The sequence below is a fragment of the Sarcophilus harrisii genome, chromosome 4 (genome assembly GCF_902635505.1).
Source record: "Sarcophilus harrisii chromosome 4, mSarHar1.11, whole genome shotgun sequence".
In the NCBI taxonomy this organism is placed as follows: Eukaryota; Metazoa; Chordata; class Mammalia; order Dasyuromorphia; family Dasyuridae; genus Sarcophilus; species Sarcophilus harrisii.
In genome coordinates this window covers 335663510-335683739 of record NC_045429.1, presented here as the reverse complement: position 1 = coordinate 335683739, position 20230 = coordinate 335663510, and the positions used below count along the sequence as shown (strand labels likewise).

At 41.7% G+C, this 20230-nt stretch overlaps 1 protein-coding gene across 1 annotated transcript; it reads left to right on the top strand.

Annotated features, from left to right (window-relative positions):
- The first annotated feature begins 2814 nt into the window (after positions 1 to 2814).
- Positions 2815 to 18995, top strand: CCR7 (C-C motif chemokine receptor 7). The gene is made up of 3 exons (XM_003768253.4): positions 2815 to 2912; positions 13333 to 13382; positions 17455 to 18995. Exons 1-3 carry the CDS (start codon positions 2903 to 2905, stop codon positions 18517 to 18519), a joined length of 1125 nt encoding a protein of 374 aa, XP_003768301.1. The 5' UTR covers positions 2815 to 2902; the 3' UTR covers positions 18520 to 18995.
- The last annotated feature ends 1235 nt before the right edge of the window (positions 18996 to 20230 follow it).

Genomic DNA, 20230 nt, shown 5'->3' with positions numbered 1-20230 from the left:
AATATGAGGCTTACAGAGGATCCTCTTACTGTTTGCTTTTGTCTTTGTTTCCACTTATAGTTACCACTTAGAACAAAAAACAACAGCTAATTAAGGAATACTCCAGGCAATCAGCAAAAGGGTCTAAGCTTGTTCTGCAGCTTGGGCCAAAAATTTAGCCCATTTTTACACTCTCTGCCTGAATTGTGTAAAGCACTTTCAAATCATTTTGGGACAAAGCTCCATGGATAGAAATACCCTATGAAGCCATATGGCTACTAATGTAGAAAAGGAAGCAGTGGGTTATCCAGACACTCATCTGAAGGTTATGATAGAGGATGTGAGGAAAAGAAGTAAGAAATTAAACATTGAGCACCTACTATATGCCAGTCATATAATGCCTTTGCTAAGTGCTTTACAAATATTATCTCATTTGATCCCCACAATTGCTATTATGATCCCATTTACAGTTGAGAAAACTGAGGTAAACAAAAGGCAAATGATTTCCCTGGAGAAAATTTGCTAGTGTTTGAGGTCTTCCTAATTTCAGACCTAGCACTCTACACAACCTACCCTAAAAAACACCATCCATTAGTTTCTTATTTAAAAATAGTCATTCTTGCTAACTATATACTAAACTAGATTATTTGTAAAGGCCCATGAATGTTGCTAAAACCTATTAAATCTTCACATCCATTCACTCCAGCCTCCTTATGGCTCTTTCTCCAAAACACTCTTCTGCACACAGTGGATAGTCAGCTAAATGTTTGTTGACCAATTTATAAATGCATAAGGGAAAGCCCGTGGCCAGATTTGGAAAGATAGTAAGGGAATTCCCATTTTCCTGTCCACAGACCAACACCAGAAACTAAGAATGAAACGGAAAGTTCTTTAGCTAATGAACACTCTCCTCCTGCAGATAAAGAAGGAATGGTAGGTAATGGTAATGGAAGGTAGTTTAGTGACTGGGGGGTTCTAAGGCTCTTGGAAGCTTGGGGATGGAGAAACTGTAGAGTCACTGAATTCTGACTGTTGCCTCAAAGGAAAAGTATTTCTACAATAGATCCACTATCTGATGAATCTAATTATGTAAGGAACCTTCTTTGGGTGCTCTCAATCAACAGAATAAAAGTCCCCTATTCAGCATTGCCAAAAGTGTCCAGAACAAATATCAAGCAGTTGCAAAAAAAAATTAACTTTTTGCCACCTCAGGAGAGCATCTGGTTCCTAGAGGGAGATCCAAGAGGAAGCTCCTAAATTGAGTTCATGGAGTCCTATGTCTCAGGATCTATGTCATACCCTTGCCCCCACAGACAACCACCCAGAGTCCTTTTTATTACCAACATATCTGCCAAAGTATGGCTTATTAGAACATCATTATGTCAGTTCTATTAGGTTGTCAACGGCTCATTTGGAGGAAATTATGAATAAGGTTCCTTCAGTAGTACATTCATCCATTCAATAAACATATACTGAGTACCTACTATGTGCTGAACATTGAGCCAGCTGCTAGGAGAGGTACACTGATCTGACACTAACACTATCTATTGTACTACCTAGCCAAAGCACCATCCATTAGTATCCTATTTAAAATAACTATTCTTACTAACTAGATACTAAACTATTTAGATTTTAGAACCTTGGGGGCAAAGGCCTCTTAATCCATCCCAGACTATAAATCTGGTAGGACAGAGTACTTCTTAAAGCTGATAAAATCTATTTTCAAAGCTTTGGGGGGGGGGGGGAAGGTGATTGCCCAGAAAAGGATGATAAAGATATAATTTGTAACCCTGAAAGTAATTAATTACTTTTGCACTTAAACAGAAAAGCACATGCATATAACCGGTTGTGGGGGCATGTGCATGCCCACCCATGTTCTAACACACACATATACACATACATCTGTGCTCCTGCTAGGGAACCCATCAGATACAGCCAGCTTTCAGTGATTCAGGACCTGGTTTTCCTATTCATGTGATCTCAAATCACAGACCTCTTTTTTTTTTTAACCATCTGCTCTCTGATTCACTGTTTATCTCCTCTGCCAGAGAGAGGAAGTCAAACCAGCCTTTGGTTCTGGTAACAGGTGTGATAGAAGAGAAAGTCTAAATTTATTAAGAGGAGGTGATAAAGTCTTAAAACCATAGAGTAGAAAAATAAACATAGAGTATCTAAGTTGGAAGAAACCTTAAAACATAGAACACAGGTTATTAGGACAAGAAGAAACCTTAGTATGGGGATTCTTAACCTGGGGTCCACAGATTCCTAAGAGCTGTGTAGATGAATAATGGGGGGGAGGAATATATCTAACTGAAACATCATTTCTTTCAATTATTTAAAATTATAATTCTGAGAAGAGATTCATAGATTTTACCAGACTGGCAAAGAGATCCATGACTCAAAAAAATAATAATATTGAACCCCTGCCTTAAAAGAAAAAACATAAAACATAGAATGTCAGAGTTGGGAGGGACTAGAAACCACCCGACCCAACTCCTTTGTGTCTCAGAGGAGAAAACTGCTATGGAAACCCATTTTCCAAACTACTTTTCTTCCCAGGACCCATAGGTAATCACAGACTTGACTGGAAGAATCAATGAAGCGGTCAACCAGAATTACATCACCATGCCTCCCAATTTCCCCTACTAGCAACTGGATTCACAAAAGTTAGAGAAGGGACTTTCTCAATGCAGAACTTTCAATAGTGACTCAGGGGCTCTTTGAGAAGATGGACTGTTGTGTGACCCAAGCAGGGGAGGAGAAGAGAAGGAAACACTCAGCAGGCTGAGCTACTGGCATCACGTGCACCTTTACTCACTCAATAAAAAGAACCTAAATACCGCTTCCTCCACAGCTTCAGAACTAAAGGGTGTGGAGGTAGGCACTCTCTTCTTGTGATTACAGCCACGGCAGAACAAGCATCATGGATCTAGGTAAGTGAGATTAGAGGGGAGGGGGACTTTTCTTGCTGATATTCACAGGAAGGGGCTTACAGAGGACCCTTGAGGAGATGATAATTCTTAGATTCAGCCAATTGGCAAGGAGATAGAGAAAAAGAGGGCAGAAGAAAATAATACTTTTAGGAATTCCATGAGCCTTTGTAATACTTGTACCTTGTGGGATATAGAGGGGAAAGAAGGATTTTATCCCCAGTGGGAATACTGATCAGAATCCCACTTAGGAATACATAAGATTGAGTTACTCTCAAAATCCACTTTCTAGGATCAGCTGTGGGAAGGACTTCTGATCAAGCATGGCACTCAGGGTCAAACTAGACAATATTTAGTTAGCTGGGAATACACTTCTCTCAACAGAAACTGCCTCTCATATCTCTTTCTCCAAAGGTAGAGCCAGAACCTACAAATAACCACTCAGCCATTCATATGAAGGGAGAAGCAAAGCAATTGAAGGTTTGAGAGCTGAGTCCATCCTTTTCCACCTGAGATAGGAAGGACCCCTGACGGAGAGTTAGATTAGTTCAAGATTGGGAGAGCAGAGTAATGAAAGGCAGTTTATCCTCTGAAAGCAGGCAATAGGTAAAAGCCTCAGCCACTGAGTGTGAAAATAAGGATCTCTCCAAATCAGAGCTGTAACAATCTTAGGTCAAATAGGACTTTGTCCCAGAGTGCCAACATGGAAAGGAAGGAATCAGAGTGAGCATGCTTTCCCACTCATGAAGACCACCAATCTACCCATCATGTCTTACTTTTCTGTCAACTGCCCCTGGATAACTCCCTACCAGAATCCCATTACCATGGCACTACTCTCCTGAGTTACTATCTTTCTAACCCTCATGAGATGGTCAAACCACTGTTCTCTAGGCCATTGCCCCCCAACCCCATATCTCAACTGAATTTGCCACAGATGCATTATGCTCCACCCCAGATTCTCCAAGAGAATGATTCACATTCCAAGGAAATTTTCAGTGCTTCTAAATCTTTAGAAAAATAAATATTTTTAAACCATTTGAAAAGAAGGATGGACAGCCACTTCCAGAGTTCTCCTAGTTCTATTTCTTCTGCTATAAATCTGCAAGACTTAGTCAAGTTGCTTGACAGAATCGGTGGAGTCATATATAGAACTATCCTTCTTTTAATATGTTGCCTGAAACAAGCAAAATGTTTGGGAAGCTGCCATTGCCAGAGTCCAGCCTTTCTTTCCAGTTAGGTGGTCTCTTCCTGTCCCAAGCAAGTGAATCCTGCCAGACAAGGGACTTATATAGTCAGACCTTAAGGTGCATGGCAACATTTTCCATTCAAAAGGCTTCGTTGTAACTAACCCACGTTGATCCTCTGGGTCATATATCTGTCCTTTTTGGAGAGAATAAAGAGCCAAAAATTTTCTGGGGAATTTTTATGAAGCCATCAGTTTCATTTCACAGAAATATAAAATGAGTGTCAAAACAGGCAGCCAGGAGAACTGAGTTCCTAGATCACTTGAACACATCAGCAAGCTGGCTGCCACAGTGGCCTCAAAGCCACAAGAAGTCTGGCTTTTAAAAGTGAAGGTGCCTCAGTACACTCTGCCTTGCTTTACTTTGCCTTTCTACCATAATCCATACTTTATCATCCCTACCTTTACTGCCCCTTCACCCATGCCCTATACACATATCTGGGACCTTGGACTCAGCTTTCTGCAAAGTAGCTTTGAAAAAAATCAGTCCCCCAGGGCTTTGACCCAAGTCCCATCATCCTGTGCCCTGTGTCTGAATATATTCCAGCTGGGCTCCTCCAAACCTCCTGGAGACTTCTCTCACCCCAGCACAGAGCTCACTCTCCCCAAACCATCTTCTCCCTCATCTTTCAGAAGTCGCGCCCCTCTTCCCTCACGCCCTTAACTCCATCACTCAGAGCCTACCAATGAGAGGCCCTTGCACCTGTCCTGCTCCTGATCCTGCCCCATCTCTTCCTCCATGTTTCCAGGACTGCCAGCCCCACCTGGGATTGCTCTGAGGCTCCCATCCATCTCTGCTTTGGAGGATGCTAGCCTGAGAGAAGCTAGTGACAGAAGGAGATTGGTTCTTGGAGCTCAGCTCACCAAGACAGAAAGAGGAGTTTAGAGATATGGTGGGTAGATAAGAAGGGTGAAACCACAAGAGGTTTTATTATTATTGTTATTATTAAGAATAGGCTCATGGCAGTTGGTAGGGCCCATTGCTCTCATTGGGTGGTTAGGTTTCACTCATTTCATTTGGGGAGTGCAGGGCATGAGCAGGTAGGGGAGTGGCAGACAGGGCAAGCTAACTGCCTAGTTTCTCTTACACAAAATGAAAATTGAATGGGGCTGCGCTGGCTCTTTTCAGTACTAGAATGAGCAGGGAGAATGACTGTTCTCAGCCGCTTTGAGAAACAGAAGGAAGATGTCAGGGTTTGAATTCTCAAAAACAAAGGGAGATGGGAGTGCTAGGAGTAAGGGGGGGGGGGGGAATGAAGAGGTACACAGGACAGGGGCTGCTCAAGCTCTTGATGCCCTAGAAAGATCAGTCAGAAAGATGGCCATACATTCTGACTTTGACTTGGGCCAACCACTTATAGTGATTTTTTTTTTTTTTTAACTTGAGTAGTCTGGTTTAAAGGGTGGATAATTAGCCTCAAGATCAGGAAAACCCGGATTCAAGTCTTCTGGATGAATAACTTTGAGTGAGCCATTCAACTACTCAGTGCCTCAGGCAACTTTTTACAACAGAAATCCTTAATCTAGGGTCTGTAAATTTGGTTGGTTTTTTTTTTTCCTTTAACTATTTTGATGAATGCATTTCAACATAATTAGGTTCTTTTATAATCCTGTGTGTTTTATTTTATCACCAACATTTTGAGAAAGGTTTTGTGAGTTTCACCAGGTTGCCAAAGAAGTCCATCATATAAAAAATGTAAAGAACTCCTGCAGGAAAATCCTACATTATAGAGCAGATGGCAACCAATATTGATGAAGGGAGATTCCTCACTGGAAGTTTCCTATGGCAATGAAATTACAGGCTAAATCCAAAAGTGTTGAGAGAATGAGAGGGAAAGGAAGAGTATGTGTCAATCTAGGCTCTACAAATTTATTTTTTGAGCATAAGACAGGACGTGTGTGTGTGTGTGTGTGTGTGTGTGAGAGAGAGAGAGAGAGAGAGAGAGGGAGAGAGACAGAGAGACACAGAGAGACACAGAAAGAGATACAGAGATACACATAGAGAGAGAGAGACAGAGAGAAAGATACAGAAAGAGACAGAGAGACACATAGAGAGAAACAGAGACAGACAGAGAGAGAGAGAGAGAGAGAGAAAGAGAGAGAGAGAGAGAGAGAAGGAGGGAGTGAGGGAGGGAGGATGATTATGGGGAGAGGGGAGGGAGATCAGTGGACTTATTAGCTTAAATGATAATGGCCATTTCTCCATTGTCCAAGGTTTGTCTATTCTTGTTACAGATTGTTTAGATTGCAAGGTTCTCCTCTTTTCCATATATCCCCAACATAGATTTACTAATTTACTTCTTATCTTCCCACGACAAAAAGAGAAAGTCAAACTGCCTGCTTAACCCTCAATGGAAAACTCTGGTTGGTAACAGATGTGATAGAAGAGAAAGTTCAAACAATTCAATTGTTTTTAAAATTATTCTGCACACATTGGTGATACAAAGGTACACTCCAGATACTCTGTCCTCAGGGACTTTATAATCCAATAGGGAAACATTTACATAAAATGAGACTTAGGTGTAGGGACAGAACCTCAGGATACCAGAGTTGCAAGGGACTTTAGAGATCATGTAATCTAACTTCTTTTACAGAGGAGAAAACTCAGGCACAAATCTCATTGTCCAGGCTACTCCTCTGGTGAAGTTCATGGATAATCAAGGGCCAGCTGTAGAGCTCTGGATCCCTTGTCTTTGAGCCTAAGGCTCTGATGTTGTTGTTGTTATTATCATTTTAACCATTTTTAGTACTACTGGTCTGAGCATTCCATTGTTCCTGAGTGGATAGCTGGTAGCTATCTACAAGGCTGGTTGATTTCCAGATCTCCTAATTGTTCGTGCCAGGTAGAACCTCTGGAGTGCAAAATCTTCTAAGGAATAGAAGGAGTAGGGAGTATAATAGTTATAGGGGCAATGAGAAGAAGAACAGAAAGGCAAAAGAGCATGGGAAGAGGAGAAAGGCTTGCAAATACACAAATACCAGACATGTACATGAAATGGCAATAAACTCTCAGTGAGAGAGTGTTTGTCTGTATCTCAGTTTTCTCATCTGTAAAATAGAACAGCCTCTGAAGTATCTTCAAGCTCTAGATTAATGAATCTTTGATCTTACCTTACATTTCAATTTCAAATATAAATATATTACATTTGAACAAAGTGAAGAATTGGGTACCCAGATAATTTGGCAAGCTAGAGGGGATGGAGAGAAGGGAATGAAAGACAACAATCCCCTGAATCTCAGGCTGGGGAGATGGGGAGAGTTTCTTTTGTTGAAAACTCAGAGAGGAATTTTAGGGAATTTCTTCATCATAAGAGCTACAGGTAACAGTTGCAAAAAATACCCAGTGTTTAAGTCAATCACGTCCCAAAATCCCATCTACCAACTCTCAAGTTTACTGGTACTGTCCAAGCTAAAAACTAATTTGTCTATGGCTGGTTAATTCTGACTCATAAATAGATGACTGACCTCTCCATCCTTAGTAGGCTCAGGATTTCCCCTGCATCTTCCCAGTACCGCCAACCCTTTCTAGAAAAAGAAAAAAACCAAACCTGTCCCCAGCCTCCCAGACCCTTTAACTTTTCCTCCCAGGCACAGAAACTGGCAATCTCCACTCAGACTGATCTTTCTGGGAACAAAGGGACACATAGGAGGTCCTGGAGGGAGAGGGCAGAGGTGGCAAAGGTGGAGGGGGGGGGCTAGGAGAGTGAAAAAGAAACAAGACTTGGTTCTACTCTCACTCTCGATGACTTTATTAACACCTTAGGGAAGGGGAGGTTGGTTCCCACTGCTAGTCAGAACAGACTTTCTCAACTGTAACTAAGTGATATTTGCATGTCCAACAAAACTTAAGAGCTTATCTGAGATGAGTCAGTGCACATGTCCCTATCCCCCAAAACTGGGTGTGACAAGTATGGACTTGGCCCCAGACTGAATCTTATGGGGAAACTGAGGTTTACTAGTTTAAAGACTATTAATAGAGATGAGTTGAGGGAAGGAAGTTGAAAGGACATATTTTTATGAAACAGTCTAGGAGAAGGAGTACTGAACTGAGAGATAGGACATAAGTTTGACAGGATTTGGGTTCAAAACAGTTGTGCCTTTATGACCTTAATTTCTCTGGACCTCAGTTTCCTCAAATTTGTGAACTTGTCTAGATAACATTTAAGATTCTTTCAGATCTAAATCTATAACATGATGATCTAGTTCTACTTTTGTGTCTAATTAACTAAGGAACTTCAGGCTTTCTTTCCCTCTCTGGATTACCTCAGCTTCCTTGTCTTTAATATAGTGCTATCAATTCACAAATGCTTTATAAACGTTATATGTTACAACAGCCCAATCACATGGGAAGTGAAAACTGGAGAAACAAAAGGTTCAAAGAGTTTGATTTGCTCCAAGTCACACAACCAGCAAGCTTTAAAAATCAGAGCACTGTCCCCGAGTTTAAATCTAACTTCAGACACTTAACTAGCTGTGTGATTCTGGGCAAATCACTCAACCCCAAATGCCTCCAACAAACTAATAATAATCAGGATTCAAACCCAGATTCTCTCCTCTACATGATATCTCCTCTTTATGAAGACTGTAAAGATGCTGCTAAATGAAAAGTGATTGTAAGCTCTTTGTAAGCAAGAACTATCTTTTTTCATCTCTTTAGACATAGGTATTTAATAAATGTCTATTGAAATGAACCTTTTAGGTTCTTCTAGATTTATTCCCCATTTTAGTCCAGCTTTTTATTTCTCTGATTCAATGGGCCAGGAATGGATGGCTCCAGAACATAATGAGTGGGATCTCCATTACTAGAAGTTTCAAAATAACACACACAAAAAAAACACAAAACAAGTATCTTGAGCTGGAAAATTAGGAACCCTTAACCTAGGGATTGCAAATTTGCTTTTAAAATATGTTTTGAATGAGTGTTTCATTAGAAATAGCATCCTTTATAATTCTCTGTGTTTTTTACATGGGGCAACTAGGTGGCACAGAGGATAGGACTTGGAATCAGGAAAACATATACATTCAAATCTGATCTCAGACACTTAGTATCTGTGTGACCCTAGCCAAGTCAGTTAACTATGTTTGCCTTAGTTTCGTCATCTGTAGCTGAAGAAGGAAATGGCAAACCATCCCAGTATCTTTGCCAAGAAAACCCCAAATAGGGTCATGAAGTGTTTGAAATGACTAAACAAGAAATTTTTTGCATTCAAAAACATTATTTTGAGTAGAGGTCCCTAGGCTCCCCAAGACTTCCTAAGGGGTCCATAACAAAAATGGTAAAGAACCCCTGAACTAAACAATTCTTTGTGAGTCTCCTTATTGATTAACTTTATCTGACTCCCCTTACCTTGGCCCAGTTCCCCAACCAAGCAAAGTGGGTAGTAGTTTTTCTCAAGAAAACTCAGAGTAGCTTCTTCAATTTTCTTGATGTTCTTAATAATTGCTAATATTCAACTGAATGGAGAAAGATGCTAAGATCATAAATTTGAAGCTGGGAGGGACCTTAGAGACGACCCAGTCTAACATCCATCATTTCACAGAAGAGGAAATTAAGACGCAGAGTAGATGTGTAATTTACCTATCTGCCATCACTTAGGTAGCAAGTAGCAAGGTGGGGCTTTGGACCCAGAACCTGGGATCCAGTGCTATTTCTCCTGATAGCCAGGGGACATGAATGAGACGGTATGGACAATTTGGGGAGACAAAGAGATTTATACTTTTGTGTTGTTTGGCTCCATTTCCTCTTTTCCCCCAAGGACAGTCCAGGGAATCACAAGCCCCTTTCCCCACAAAACTAAAAAACTCCTCCCTCACCCCCTGGGGCAGAGGAAATTTTAATTGTCCTGCCAAATCATTTCCAGCAGGTGGCAGTGTAGACAAGGAAACAATTCCACAGGGATTGCACCCAGGCTTGGGAGGCTGTGGATACCTGTGAACTCCCCTGATTGATAAAGGCTTCTGAGTGGGAAAGTAGTTCTCATTTCTCCAGTTCTAAGTAGGAGAGAGCTGCCAAATCCAAGTCGCCCTCTCCAAAGAGGAATATGGAATCGAAAGGGACCTTGGAGAGCATGTTATTCTACATTTTCATTTCATTTTATTTTATTTTTTAAAGGAAAGGGAAACTCAGAGGGGAAAGTGACCAGTAGGAGGTTAAATATGGAAAAGCAGTTAGGTGGAATGGAGCTCTGGCCCTGGAATCAGGAAGATCTGAGTTCAAATTCAGCCCTTACTAGCTGTGTGACTGAGCAAGTTACTTAAAAACCTCTTTCTGGAGACAGCTAGGTGACAGTAGGTAGAGCATTGGTCTTGCAGTCAGGAGGAGTTGAATTCAAATTAGACCTCAGATACTTGATAATTGCTAAGTGACCCAAGACAAGTCACTTAACTTTAATTGCCTCAAAAAATAAAAACAAAAAAAAATCTTTTTGCCTTATTTTTTTTCGTCTGTAAAGCAGGATAACAATAACACACACTCACACACACACACACACACACACACACACACACACATACACACAGAGGCAGAACAAAGAAAGACAGAGACAGAGATAGAAACAGAGACAAAGTCAGAGTATCAGTCCATTAAGCAGTGTTAAAGAAAATTTAACTGAAGGCACTAGTGGTCTCTTCCCTACCATTTCTCCCCACCAAAGAATATCCCAGTCCCCCAGCTTCTGGAAAGTTGGAATCTTGCATCTAAAGCTGAAATAGTCTTAGAGATCATCTAGTTCAATGTCCTTAGTTTAAGAAATCAAAGCACAAAAGAAAGGAGAAATGAATGAAGTAAAAGAGGATGGGAAAAAAGGAAGGAGGAAGGGATGGAAGGAGAGAAGGAAAGAAGGAAGAAAGGAAAAGAAGATGGGAAGAAAGGAAGGGAATTGGAAGGAAGGGAAGGAAGGAAAAGAGGATTGGAAGGAAGGAGAGAGGAAGAGAAGGAAGGAAAGAACAAAGGAAGGAAGGAAGGAGGAAAGGAAGGAAGAAGGAAGTAAAAAGGATGGGAAGAAAAGAATAAACAAAGAAAGAAAGAAAAGGAAAGGAAGGAAAAGAAAAGAAAAAGAAAGGAAAGGAAAGAAACTGAGGCAGCGATATGGGAAGTGCTTGCCCACAGGAACACAAGGTACAAGTGTCAAATTCAAATGTAAGGTCATGTGACTTTCCATCCAAGTCAGGTTTTCCCCACTACCTCCCCATCACCTCCTGACTTAGTCCTTTCTCTCATCTCCTGGGGGACTGTCATAATCCACTTTAATATAAGAAGGGATAAGACTCTGGCTAAAAGCAACATTGTTTCTGATTGGGTATAGAACTGAGGGACCTCTGGGCTTCAGCCTTCCCCATCCAGAGGTTTAGAAAGTAAGTGAAGCCAGTCACACACCCAATTTAATTCATAAACATATTTCCCAGAGCTACCCAGCCAGGCTCAGGAAGGACCCAGAGCATCTGACTGGGGACATCTAATCTATGCAGCAGCACCTAGACCCAGAGGACAACTCTCCTTGGATAACTATTTTGAGCAAAATTTCAGTCTGGCCCTGGCTTTCTTGCTTCCCTGCCTCAAGACTGTAGGATATGGAGAGCAGACGAGTCAGAGTCAATTCTAGCTAACTAGAACTGGGCCTAGGAATTTCTTAGGGGGGAATGAAGTAGCCTCCAAGAGGTGGGGAAGGGGCCCTCTACTCCCCTTGTAGAGAGATGGACCAGGACTGGGATACAGAGCTGGCTGTTGAGAGGGGAGGAGGAGGAGAAAGAGAGAGCAAGGGGAGTGGGCTGGGCTGCTGGCCAGATATTTGCAGGCACAATCTGGTTCTGATGTTCTGTTTCAACAAACACAATACGTAGTAGCAATGCCCATGATGAAAGTTCCCAGCATCTCTTCCCCTCTCCCCTCTCTTTAATAAGGAACAGGGGAACATAACAATAAGAGTTGACATTTACATAGCACTTCAAGCTTTGCAAAAACTCTTTCCATGCATGATCTCACTTGATCCTCAAAACAACACATAATACTTGAGGTAGGGAAAGAGGAGGGGAACAAATGGTATTAAGAAGAAAATGTGGTGTAGCAGGAGTTCTTAACTAGGAACCAGAAGCCCTGGGTTCAAATAGTAGCTCAATTACTTCCTAACCATGGGACCATGGGCAAGTTCAGTTAACTATTATGAACCTCAATTTCCTTATCTGCATATTGGAAATAGGAGAGGTAGGGAACACTATAGATAGAGCACCAGGCCTGAAATCAGGAAGAGGTGAATTCAATTCCAATGTCAAACACATACTAGCTGTGTGACCCTGGTCAAGTCACTTACCCCATTTGCCTCTGTTTCCTCATCGGTAAAATGAGCTAGAGAAATGGCAAACCACTTCAGTATCTTTGCCAAGAAAACCCCAATTTATCTTGTCTGCCTCAGTTTCCTCATCTGTAAAATAAGCTAGAAAAGGAAATGGCAAACCCACTCCAATATCCTTGGCAAGAGAGACAGAGAGACAGAGATAGAGAGAGACAGAGAGAGACAGACAGACAGAGTGAAAGAGAGCGAGAGAAAGAGAGAGAGAGAGAGAGAGAGAGAGAGAGATCTCACAAAAGAGTTGGACGTGATTGAAACAACTGAACACAATGGGAATAATGGTATTGCTCTCATTGTACCTGTCTCAGGTACTGAAGCTCAAATAAGTTAATGTGTGAATAGCATTCTAGTTAATTCAGTCAGTTATCTCCTACTCTTTATGATCCTGTGGTTGATAAGCATTCCAAATCCTTCCATCTTTTACTGTCTAAGCTCATACCTATGGCTTCCATGACACTATTTCATCCTTAGTCGTCCCTTCTCCTTTTGCCTTCAGTCTTTCCCAACATCAGAGTCTCTTACAATGAGTTCTATCTTCTCATTATGTGGCCTAAATGTTTAAGCTTCAGTTTCCGTGTTCATCCTTCCAATGAGCAGTTTGAACAGCATAGCTCTTTGCAAACCTCAAAGTACTTTATAAATGTCAGCTTTTGTCCTTTACAGATGAGAAGGCTGAGGCTCAGAGAGATTACATATTTTGCCTAGGGACACAAAGATAAGATGTGTTGGGGAGCAGGATTTGGAACCCATGTCTTCACTTTCAATATTTCTACTATGGACCCCCACTCCCCAGTTCCTGAGCCAACTGATAATACTATGTTTTTGTCTTCTACAGGAAAAGGGATGCAGAATGTAATGGTGGTGACCCTGTTTGTTATTTGTCAGGTAAGAGTTCCCCACCAAGTCAGTGGTAGGGGGGTCTGATGGAGAACACTTTAGATTAGAAAGTAATAATAGTTATTTTACAACTGCACCCTTAATTTTCATTCTCTCTGCTCTCTAAAGTGCAGAAGTCACACAAACCTGGGTCATATTTCTTCATGTTTTTTCATGGGGGAAGAATTAAATATTCCCATCCCCTCTCCCTTAGAGCGACTTGAATTAAGGACATACCTTGTGTCCTTTCAGAAAGAAGCAATATTAAAAAGATGTAGATCATAAGATCAGGGATGTTGAGAGTCTTTAGAGGTCATCTAGATCACCCATCTCATTTTGCAGATGAGAAATGGTGGGCCAAAGAGAGAAAAAAGGTGATTTGCCCATCATTCGAACCCAAGCCTTTTAACTGTAAGCCAGCCCCCATTTCATTGTACCACCAAGGACAAAGCTCTTATGTTTTCACTCACAGTTACACACTTAATTGAAAGCTAAAATTATAAAAATTCATGTAGGCAAGGGGGGAGGGGTAGAAAGAGGGAACATATTTAGTCTGATAACCCAAGTAAATCTTAGTGACCTCAAGTTTCCCATATTTCATATTCATTGTTCCAATTTTCCTCTGCAAAATGCATCTCTCAAATCTCAGTTTCTCATTTATGAAATGGATAGAATCAACCCAAATTCTCTAGGTGGGGTGGGGAAGGCAGAAGAGGGAAAAAACATTGAAAGAACCACAAAACTAGTTCATTGAACATAGGGCAGGATTTATAATCATTATCATTTCATCACTGACATTTTACACAATTCTGTCCAGTTATATGTCAATTCCCATTTTATAGATTCAATTCAATCCAACATAAATATTAAATACCTACTATGTGTCAGGCACTGTGCTGGATATTAAAGATTCAAAGACAAAACCAAAATAGAACCTGCTCTCTAAGGGCTTACGTTCCAGAAGAAACAGATTTCAGATGAGGGAATTGAGCTCAAAAGAAACCTTATTAATCAGGTTAATCTACCTAGGGAATCTTAACCTTTTTGTGTTTGGATTCCTTTGGCATTATGGGATCCCTAGAGACCCATTCTTAAAAGAAGATTTTTTTTTAAATAATTGAAGAAAATAAAAATAAAGATGTCATTTTTTTCACATCCAAGTTTATTACCTTATCTGATCCCAAATCTACCTATGAATCTAAGTTCAAAAATCATTGATTGAAAGAATCCAAGTCTCATGTATGAGTGGATGATGGTAGTTCATAAGAAGGTCTTGAGGAAATGAATGGAGTAGACACAGAGGTCTACCCAACATTAAAATGAATCAGATAATATAAACTTGACTCTCAGCATATCCAGATAAACAGAGAAGCATCTTTCCAAGAACAAAGTCCAGTTCTCTAATCATCATCCATTACTGAAAGTCCAGAGGACTTCTGGCACTTGGGACCCACATCTTTGAGAGTAGCCTTGTTTCCCTTACCCCCAACTCCCTTTCTCATGCTTGTGCCTTAGATTTAGGGTGAACACAGTACCTGTCTTCAAGTATTTGTTGGGAAGTTGGATAGAAGAATTAGTTTTGTCCAGATTGTCCCCAGTGGACAGAACTAGGTGAAGTCAGGGGGATTGGCAGATTTCTGTTCAATGGAAAGAAAAAAGTACTCATTCTCCCAAAGGGGAAAGGGTTGTCTTGGAAGACAATGGGTCCCCTCTCTAAAGGTCGCCAAACAGAGACTAAAGGATAAGTTCTGGAGGTGCTGTCGAGATTATTATTCAGGTAAAGGTAGGCCTAGCTGGCTTCTGAAGCCTCTTCCGAGATTTTATTATTCTTCTGCCTCTTATTCTAGGGTTGTGCAGCAGTTATATTTCTGGCAGTGAGAGTTAAGAGATTGGGGTTTAGGAGAGGGGGGAGGATTGAGAGAACAGGAGCTGTGGCTTGTATTTCCCTTCTACATGAGGGAGTCGGCTCAGGTGGAACAGGATGTGGTGGGTTGTGAGCTGCTACAGTGTTGTACAGGGAGAACCTGAGAGTTTAAAAAAAAAGTGGAGCTGGAGAAAGAGGAAGGGAGAGAGGAGGTTTAGGGAGCTCTCTGTGTAGGGAGAGGATAGAAGGGGGAGCCAAGCTGAAAGAGTCAGACCAAAGGATGTGCTAAGCAGTTGGGGAGGGGAACAAGGAGGCTGGGGCTTGGGCAACTCCAAGTTTCTGAAGATTCTGTCCCTGGAATATACTCCTCTGACTGAGAAGTTGGCCAGCTTTGGGTCATAGTTACTTTAAGAATGGCCTAGGATAGGGGAAAGAGTGAGTGCTGACTTTGATGGGAAGCAGAATAGTAAATAGGTGGGCCAGAACATCCATGTTGATATTCTATCTCCAATTCTTCTTAGCTATACAATCTTAGGAGGTCCTCTCTTGAAGAAATCTATAAATGAGAGGTTTAGACCAGATAAGCTCTAAGTTATCTTCCAGCTCTAGGATTCACTGATATTGTTATTTGACTTCTATGAGACTCAGTTTCCTCATTTTGTATTCTCTTATCTCTTATGAATATTGGGAAATAATACTCTGCAAAAAGAATTATTATCATCAAAATACCAAATAAAAGAACTCAAAGAGTCTATTGTCTCATCCCTCCCCCTACTAATGGGCCAGGAATGCAGCTAGTCCAAGCCAAGCTAAACCAGCAGCATTTATGAAGTGACTACTAGTTACAAGGCCTTGCAAAATAAATAAATAATAAATGGAAATCTGCCTTCAGGAAGCTAAACATTTTTTGAGCCAACTAGAACCATTAGGCTAGAGTCTGAGCTTTGGCCTCGAATCCTGGGATTCAAGTTAGAGTGCTATTTTTGCTAGTTCTCTAGGTTTCCCTGGGATCCCAACTACAGGGCCCTCTCAAATGCTGTGCTTCACAGCAAAATATATGCCCTCCCCCTCCACAATAAAATCACTGAAGGCCATCTGAACTCTCCTAGGCAGATGAGTCTAAAAAAAGATTTATTAGCCACTGGATTATACAGATTGGAAAAGACACACAGAAAAAGAGAAATAATGAGCGAATGAGTGTAAGTATGAGTAAGAAAGAGAGAGGGAGAAAGCGAGAGAGAGACAGAGACAGAGACAGATAGAGAGCAAGACAGAGAGAGAGTGTGAGACAGAAACAGACAGAGAGAGAAGGGGAAAGCCTCTATTTCCTTTTTTGAGCACACACATCTGGACTGGGGAAACAGAGAAGGATTGACAGATATGGTAGACACAGGTGCTGGGGCAATGGGGAAGGAAGAAATATCCATCCATCCCACCAAGCTGCCCCTGTCATTCATTCATTCATCAAGTATTTAAATATATAGCATATGTCAAAGGCTATAAATAGCACAGTGCTGGCATATTAAGAACTTCTTAATAAATGCTTCATCAATCTATACTATATATTTAAATCTTTGCTATGGAATAAAAATAGCTGATAATTATCTAGTGCTTTGAGATGGGTAATGTGCTTTTTATTATCTTATTTATGATCAGGCAGGTACTCCATTTTACAAAGGAAGAAATTAAGGCTCAGAGAGGTAAAGTGACCTTTAGGTAATTAATAACCTCATATCTGTCAAAACTGAGATTTGAACTCAGATCTCCTAACTCCAAAATCTATTATGTACCAACCTGAAATCATTCCCTAATTGTTTAGTAGCCTTACTATACAGGGCCATGTATTGGGTGCTTTAGGGGAGATATTTTGCTATTTTTATTTATTTATGTTAAATAGATTTATTATTTTGATATTATGTTTACATAAAGGAAAAGGGAGCTACACTCTCAAAGTACTTCTTTCTAATAAGGAAAACAATACAAACACCCATGCTTTGGAAATGACAACTAAACCACTCACAAAGTAAGCTATGGATTAGTAGAAATTGAGTTTCAATCTATGAGTGGTCAAAGAAAGTTCAATCACTTGCTCCCCTTCCTTGACCCCCTGCCAGATTTTTAAGTAAAACTTTTTTCCTTTTTCACCATTTACAATCCCCAGAATAAATCAGGTATTTCCCCTTTTTCCCTGCTTCCTCCATCCCATCTCACCCACAGGTCTGCCTGTGCTATGATGGAGTCACTGATGACTATGCTGACGAAAACACCACAGTGGACTACAGCCAATTTGAATCTCTTTGCTACAAAAAAGACGTCCGGGATTTCAAAGCCTGGTTCCTGCCCACCATGTACTCAGTCATCTGCTTCGTGGGCCTTCTGGGCAATGGGCTGGTCATGCTGACCTACATATATTTTAAGAGACTCAAAACCATGACCGACATCTACCTGCTGAACTTAGCGGTGGCCGACATCCTTTTCCTCCTGACCCTGCCCTTTTGGGCAGTCAGCGCCGCCAAGTCCTGGATTTTCGGCCCTATCCTCTGCAAAGCCGTCTACTGCACCTACAAAATGAGTTTCTTCAGCGGCATGCTCCTGCTGCTCTGCATCAGTGTGGACCGCTACTTCGCCATCGTCCAGGCTGTCTCCGCCCACCGCCACCGAAACCGCATAATCCTCATCAGCCAGATCTCCTGCTGCGTGGTCTGGATGCTAGCCTTCCTCTTCTCCACCCCAGAGCTGATCTACAGCAACGTCCTCAAGAATGGGCGTTGCTCTCTGGTGACCGAAGACCTGGAAACCTTCACAACCATCATCCAGGTAGCCCAGATGGTGATCGGCTTCTTAATCCCGCTGCTGGTCATGTTCTCTTGCTACCTCGTCATCATCCGCACGCTGCTGCAAGCCCGCAATTTTGAGCGCAACAAGGCCATCAAGGTCATCATCGCCGTGGTCATCGTCTTTATCGTCTTCCAGCTACCCTACAATGGTGTGGTCCTGGCCAAGACCGTGGCGGCCCTCAACAGAACCTCCACTGACTGTGAACACAGCAAGCAACTGGACATAGCCAGCGACGTCACCTATAGCCTTGCGTGCCTGCGCTGTTGTCTCAACCCTTTCCTCTACGCCTTCATCGGCGTCAAGTTTCGCCAAGACCTCTTCAAGCTTCTCAAGACCTTTGGCTGCCTCAGCCAAGAGCGCCTCCTAAACTTATCTTCGTGCCGACAGAACCGGCGCTTCTCCATGAGCATGGAGGCGGAGACCACCACCACCTTCTCCCCTTAGAGAATCACCTCCCCAACTCTAACCCATCCCCAAGGACCTCATTGCCCTCCAGCCCCAAGTGGCTAAGCTGCTTCGACAAGTTAACACCAAGAATTTCAAAGCTGCTAGGGTTGGAAGAGGGTCACTCTCTCTTCTTCTTCTTCTTCTTCTCTATCTCTCTGATATTTCATTGTAAAAGGATTTTCTTGGTGTTTCAAACAGAGAAAATACCCCACCTGAGAAGCCTGCCTGAACCAACCACATCAACCCCAACAAAAGGGAGAGAAGAGGTGTATTGAGAGCTAACAGCAAGAGTTCAGGATGCTTGGGTTATCCTCAAGATCTAAAAGTGAGAGTTGGGAGTGGCCTGGGTCTAGGAAAGAGCCTAGTGGGGTAGGGATTGTGGGGAGATGAGGTAAAAAGCCATAGTTTCAGAATGAAACTACTCTTGGATGTCAGAAGAAAAAAAAAGCACTCTTCAAAGCAATCCCAGAAGGCTGAAACCAATTTCCCCAAAGAATAAGACTATTTTAGTTAGAATAGAGAGAATATAAACCCTGCTTTGTCTTAGGGAGAAAAGTTATAAAACTTGATTCCAACCCCCTACCTCTATTCCCTTCCATTTGGAATTCTGGACAATATCTTCATTTCATCACCATCTAAGATGCAACTTTCAGTCACACGTGAACCCTGACTCTGTTTGCAGAGATGGGTGGAGTGGGATTACTTCTGCAGGTCAGAAGATTTTCCAACGCAAATCTGCTTTTTCCTGTCCTGGCCTGTGGAACTAGGTTGGGGTGCCCTAAGCCCCAATCTCTGTTTGGCTCCAGGCAGGAGGAGAGCAGGAAAACAATGCTGCCTACTCAAGTTCCAAAAATGTATTCCCCTGTCATCTTTAAAATGGGCAGAGGAAGATTTTTGTCATACTCAGCTGAGCATCAGCTTCCATTTCATTAGGAAAACATTTTCCACATAGACAAAAATAAATGTTTTCCCTTAAGAAAACAATAGCTTTTTTCAATAAAAGAGGACATGTTTTGCAAACCGCAAATGAGAAGGATTCTAGTTTTGCAATCAGCCCAGCCATGCCCCACCTGCGTTCTTCCTTCCAGACCCATTTCTTCCCCATATTGCCTAGAAACCCAGGTTTATAATCTCAACAAACTGACAGTTGCTACTGTCAGTAACCAGCTGCTATAACCAATGATCCATATGACCTTGGAGTAAGGGAGGAAATAGAGTTGAGAAAATGTCCCTCTTCTGAAACATGAAATGGAACTAGGTATCATCTTATGGACTCTCTAGACATCTACCCACTAGACTGATTTGAGACTTGGTAAGAAATGCCCAGATTCCCACAGTAATTAGGAATTTGTGGGAATTCTATATCTAGGGAATTCTGTTCCTGAAAATAAACATTCCCCCATGCTCCACAATAATCTAGTATCCTGGACAGATAGAAAAAACAGTCATAGCTTTATCTTGAGACTTTAGTAAATGGGGGAGAGGGAGAATTCCAAACCGTCATCTAAGCACCTGCTTGGTTTACTGATTCTACTTCTACCCTCAGCCTCATGATTGGAGCTTCTTCTTGGGGATATGGAATGGGACCCCACACCCACTCTGGAGTTAGGAGTATCCTGGGAAGAGGTACCCAGTATTTGACCCAAGTCTCCTCAGTCCATAGACAGTGTTAAAAATGAATCTCGTGCCAACAACACTCACTGTAAAT